Below are 6,000 nucleotides of genomic sequence, written 5' to 3'. Positions count from 1 at the left end.
GTTAAATCAAAAAGCAATGTTCTAAGCACCCACAACTACAGAAACTTCAAAAGAACCTGTGTAGTATTTGAACAGTTACAAGATATGTTTTTTACATTTCATTTGCATTGGCTCTTCATTTAAATCTTTTTAATGATAATGGGTCTTATACATAACTATATATTCAGTGCAGTTAAATCAGGAATTGATTTGGCTCCATATTCTTTCAGCTAAGACTGTAAATACCAGACTCCTGTCTGCTCTGTATGAATACAAATGGCTTCAGTGGAGTTCTGCCAGTTTATAGCAGCAGAAAATGAAGGCCAGAGGATCAGTCTTTTCCATAAGTGCAAGGATTTGTTCTCACGCCATCTTCTTCATAAGGTTCTGAATTATCTGGTGGGTACTCTCCATACCAAAATTATTTTCCTTCAGTGGCATTGTGTGATGCAAGTGTATGCCAGGATACCTCTGGGCATTAATAGAAATATACCCATAACTGTCTGAGTCAGATTTGCCTGCATATCTTTTCATTTCTTTAGTCTTCATCTCATTCTTCCAAAACCATTACCTCAACAGATAATTACTGTTCCCTTCACAGTCATGAGAAGTGAACATTAACCCTGAACATTAGCAATATCCAAACTTTCACCTCAGTCAGCCAAGGAAACAACCCTTCCATTTCCATCCCCAGAGGAAGAACTATTTTACACCTCAGAAAACTCAAAGAGTTCCTAAAACAAATGGTCCCTCCCCATAACTGAGGATCCATGGAGACTGTGGAGAGAAACACTCAGCATCCTTCTGGCAACACCAAAGGCAGTCACAGTTTCAACACAGATAAGCTCACTGACTGATAAGGATGCACATCTCTGCTGCACTTTGGACATCAATGAAATCATTAATACAAAGGGACTGGGGAGATGCATCACACAGCCTTCATCTCCCATGGGTTCACTCAATGTCAGAGATTTGCAGTTCAAAATCATTGTCAGTGTGATAGGGAGAAAGCTGTTCCCTACTGCCGCAACCCCTAAGTCAATCCCAAGTAGCACTCCCAATTTCCTGCTTCATGTGAGCGTTTTACCTTTAATTCTTTGGGAAAACAGGAAAAATGTTTAGAAAAGGCCATAAATAGAAAAGATTAATGTCCCTTGCCAACCCCTGCTGAAAATATTAAATATTAAACAGAATACAAGCTACCAAGAGGAAAAAATATATATTATTCAGACTTCAAACCACCTCACAAACACTAAAACAATTCCAGGTAACTAACTCCATGAGCAAGTATAAAATTTAACATGCACATAAAGTATGTTCTTAAAAATGACAACCTGGTAATGGCTAAGAGGAAAATATGCCTCCTCTGTGAAAGGTAATCAAATGAAAGGTACAAGCCAAAAACAACCACAGGGGCAGGCCAATAAAATGTCATGTACAGAAAATAGCCTATATTGCCTAATCTTCACTGTGATATTCATGCCTGTTAACAAAGAGTAAAAATCTAACTCCTGAGTGGTGTAAATGTAAGTGAATTATTCCCATTTCTCTGTGTAAGATGAATGTCACTAAAGAGTTCCAATTTTGTTGGGTATTCGGCAGCAAAGTGTTTCTTTATATCAAAGGAAACCATATAACGACTATACTGAATGACACTTATGGAGCATAGAAGGCACCCTGAACATTTGGTAAGAATCATCTGCTTATGAGAGAAGGAACTGAATGGCTGGATGTATCCCTAATGTACAGTGAAAAATTGATAATGAAATGAATAGAAAAGGCACTTAAGAGATTCCAGAGCTGATGTGGCCTGAAGAAAATTATAAACCCCTCGACAAGTTTTCTCATCAACTCTACAGCCAATAGGATTCCCACAGGACTGATCTCTAGTTTGTGTGACTCGTGCCTTTCTAAAAAAACCACACGCAAGAAGCACCTAATTCACCGTTCCACAAAGCCACAAATGCTCACCCTTAGGGCTGATTCTCTGCCTGCAGGACAGCACACCCTGTACAGAGAGGTCTCTCAGACAGAAGGCTCCTTACTTTATCTTTCCTATACATACATATGTTAATGAGGTTGTCTCCCTTATTTTTCTGTTGAGGCTCTCAAAGGCTGACCTTGCTATCACTATGCAGCACTTCTCCGTTTCTTTCTCCCAGATTTGTTATGGAGCTCTTCCAGAACTTACTTCTTATCCTTCTGATTTATACACATTATCTGTATCCTTCAGAAGAAGATGAATTAATAATCAGATCTGTTCAGAAATGTTTAACTTTAGGATTTCAGTGGAAAACTCCAGTTGGATCTAAACCATTTAATTTAAAATACCTTGGGTCCAACAAAACCGTTTATTGAATTAAAATAAATTCACATATAAAAAAGCTTCAGAAAACCCAGCAGAATTGCTACACAGCCAATTACATTTTAAAAAACATTTTAACTACAGCACAGGCATTTTTTTGAGTGTGGGTGTTAAAAAAAATTCTCATTACTTTCTACAAGCAAGGTCCTGTACAAACCAGTTTTTCTATAGGACATACTTGTAATTTTGTATCAGTCTCCTTAAATATCTTCTGTGAGAGCTCTTTCTTTTCTGGTGGTTTGGTTTTGGTTTTTTTTTTTTTTCGAATCTCACTCTTAAATTATATCCCCTAATCAAGGTAAATGCCATTCCTCAAAACCAATGCTACTCAGATTTCAGTGGAGCATAATTATGGCTTACAAAATCACTAATCCTGAAAATCTCCTTTGGAACATCAGAAGACCTTTCTTTGCTTTTATAAATTACTGACAATGAAGCAGCCAACCAGCCACAGAAAATTCATCCACAACCTTTACACAAACCTATGGTTTGGTGCCCTGTCAGTCTGCTCAGGCAGATAAATTAGCATTTATCATGCTAATCACCCACTGCAGAAATAACAGAGAGAGGTCAAGGACAAAATGTTGGTCAGCAAGGTTTAGTGAATGCAGTTATACCAGAAAATGACCAAAAATACAATGCAGCATTGTGATGTTAAACCAAACCTCAATGGCAAAGCTTCTGCAGTTACTGAAAACAAAAGATTCTGAACTCTTCAGAGAAGGTGTATGTACTACCGTGTGTCAGAGGTGCATTCTCTTCTCTCCCACCCATATACTGACTTTTACTCAACTCCAGCTTGCTGTATTTCAGTGATGCAGAGTGTAAGCTATAAGCTGTTATTTGGAATCATCTCCTGTGAAAAAATCTAAAATCTGACAGCCTTTCAATGCCAATTCCTTTAATGGATGAGATTGCTATTTTTGCCTGTGTGGAAGGTGGAAGGGGGGGGTGGTTTGAGCAGTTACTGTTTTAATTTTAGGAGTTGTACCACATCAATTTTGATCAACACAAGAAGTTTGTTGGAAACAGGAATATTTATTTTTTGCAGAATTGAAGTAACTCAAAAGACAGAGAAAAAAAATATTCCCAGATTTATTCACTCATATATCTCTATACATTTAAAGAGCTCATAGACTGATTTGTCAGCTATTAAAAAGCTCTTAATTGCCTTACTGAAAGAACGAGGTAAAAGGCAGCTTTAGGACCAGCTTTGTACTACTCAGGAACCAAATCAGTACCAGATATAAGCACGAGTAGCCACGATGTTATTCTGAATTCCACCAGCTTGCTTTGCTCCTGTGGAGAAGTCACTCCAGCACACCTACCCTGAGCCAGTGCAGGATCCAAGGCACCTTGACAGAATAATGACAAATCTCAGGGATGCCACTCACTGGCCACGCAGATAAGAACACTACATAAGGGTACAACAAGGAGCTACATTCATCCCATGAAAAGGTCATTCCAACAGCCCTGCACACAACACCTTTGACTCAGTCTTCAGCTGGTGCTGATTTGACATGTGTACCACTTTTCTGTTCAAACAACTCTGTAAGGGCCTTCAGCTCAGCTTCAGAGAACTTAGGGGTCAGTGCCACATTGTCATAATCAAATTCTTCATCAAGGGAGAATGGCTGAACATCATCACCCAGTAGCTGTAATGAGGAAAAACAGATACATAAATAATATTGCTGAAGGTGATAATAAGGAAGCTCAAAAATAAACTTCTAATTAATATTTAATTAAACTATTTTTTTCTGACTCTAACACTCTCGGCTGATTAAGCTCTTTTTAAGTAAAAGAATAAATTCAATTATTCAATTTGACCTAATTTAAGCCATTTAATGTGCCCCATTTGTACTGTACTGTATCTGAATGAATATCATTAACTAATTTTGCTCAAGGCAAGGAATCTAAAAACCTCCCTTGCACACATCTATTATATTCCTGCCACTTGCAGCAGCAAGGCTGGGGGGGATATGGACATGTTATATGCAGCTATGTTAAATTTCAAAGACAAATTCCATATTGTCAAAATTTGGGTTAGTATTACATAAAGCCACAGCATACATGCATCTGATACTAATGTAACATGCTTCCCAGAACTCAGTTTCAGTGAAGGAAAGGCCAGCAATGAGCAAAATGACACCTAATCAATTTTCATACTCCAATAATTTTTCCACCATCTCAGAGATATGTGAGCTTGCATTTCTTGCATGATGAACATAAGAATCTTACTGCATTTGCCAATAAGTGCTTTGTTGACATACTGTATTGTATTTCTGCATTGCTTCTCGTTGAAATATCTTAGAATAAACACTCTGCCTATAAAATAAAACAATGAAAACAACTATGGCAGGCTCCATGCTGATAAGAAACTGCAGGGGGCCATGACAAGAAAGGTTTATGCTAAGCAGTTACATAAAATGAATTCCAGGGCAACACAGGAGACACATCTTCAGTATTAAAACTATGTAGGAATGCTCCCTATCCCTTGAGAAGTTAATATAAATTGTCTAGAAATATATTTCAAAGATTTAAGTACTTCAGCACCAAATAAGCAAAATATTTAAAAACATGCTTATTTTTTCAAGCTTTTGACAAGTCCTCAATGAATCCCGTGACTACTGATATATATGAAATTAAGAATACACATGTACTTGCTGAAAAGCAGGAAGAACACTCAGCATCCCATGATCACTGCTCAGTTTAGAAGGCATAATCCTGCACAATTTGATGTGACATTTTGGTAAGAAGAAGCATTGACACAGTTAATGCCATCTAATAAGTCAGAGAATTGGTAGCTGGATTCCTCTCTGGTGGCCGAGTACTTGACAGACATGGGAGAAAGCATCTGGGTAGTATCTATATTCTTTCTTAATAAACTGTAATTTGCATGAATAATCAGGAAATAGTTTTTCTGGGGTTATATAACTCTATTAATCATCTCTACTGCTCAGTTTTCTAGGGATCTGGCTTACATGCTGGAGCTGCCAAATAATCCTGGATACAGATGAGTAGACCATGGGCATTTATAAATGGGGAGAACTTTGTAGATAGAGTTGGTCTAGAAAGCATTATTCATTCTGCACACAAAGATTATCTTGCTTATGTCCATAGACTACTTCAGCTGAACCATCAGTAACCTTTATAAATTGCCCACTTGAAAGATGTTAACAGGACACAAAGCCTGCACACAAACTCTCATTCCCATTAGAGATAAAGCCAACTCCTTGACCTCCTCAGCATATTCATGTTCATTTCCATCTTTTTCACAACCAAAGCCTTGTAGAATTCCTCGTGAGTAAGATTACCAGGAACTGTGTAACAAATGGTAGCAGCAAACAGGGTTCTACTACCTCTTTCATTTGCAGAAATCCAAAGCACTCTTCTAAAATACAATTCAAGGCATGAATATTTTTCAGTTATTTTGGTTGTAACAATATTTTTTACAACCTTGTGCTAGTTTTGGCTGGAGTAGAATTAATTTCCTTCACAGCGACTGGTATAGAGCTGTGTTTTGGATTTGTGCTGAGCACAGGGTTGATAATGCAGAGATGTTTTTGTTATTGCTGAGCAGGGCTCACACAGAGCCAAGGCATTTTCTGCTTTCCATGCTGCCATGGTAGGGAGGGAGCTGGGGGTGCAGGGGAGGA

General features: G+C 38.0%; 1 protein-coding gene across 3 annotated transcripts in view; it reads right to left on the bottom strand.

Annotated features, from left to right (window-relative positions):
• Nucleotides 1-3,362: 3,362 nt before the first annotated feature.
• The window catches only part of IFTAP (intraflagellar transport associated protein), a 39,173-nt gene continuing 36,535 nt past the window's right edge, over nt 3,363-6,000 (bottom strand). For all 3 annotated transcript variants that reach the window (XM_063158806.1, XM_063158805.1, XM_063158804.1), the window contains one exon: nt 3,363-3,999. In XM_063158806.1, the coding sequence (XP_063014876.1) occupies nt 3,838-3,999 (162 nt within the window). In that variant the 3' untranslated portion in view covers nt 3,363-3,837. The remainder of the gene's footprint in view (nt 4,000-6,000) is intronic.

Source organism: Melospiza melodia, chromosome 6 (assembly GCF_035770615.1).
Source record: "Melospiza melodia melodia isolate bMelMel2 chromosome 6, bMelMel2.pri, whole genome shotgun sequence".
In the NCBI taxonomy this organism is placed as follows: Eukaryota; Metazoa; Chordata; class Aves; order Passeriformes; family Passerellidae; genus Melospiza; species Melospiza melodia.
The sequence above is the reverse complement of the archived record's forward strand: the minus strand, read 5'-3'. Positions and strand labels throughout refer to the sequence as shown.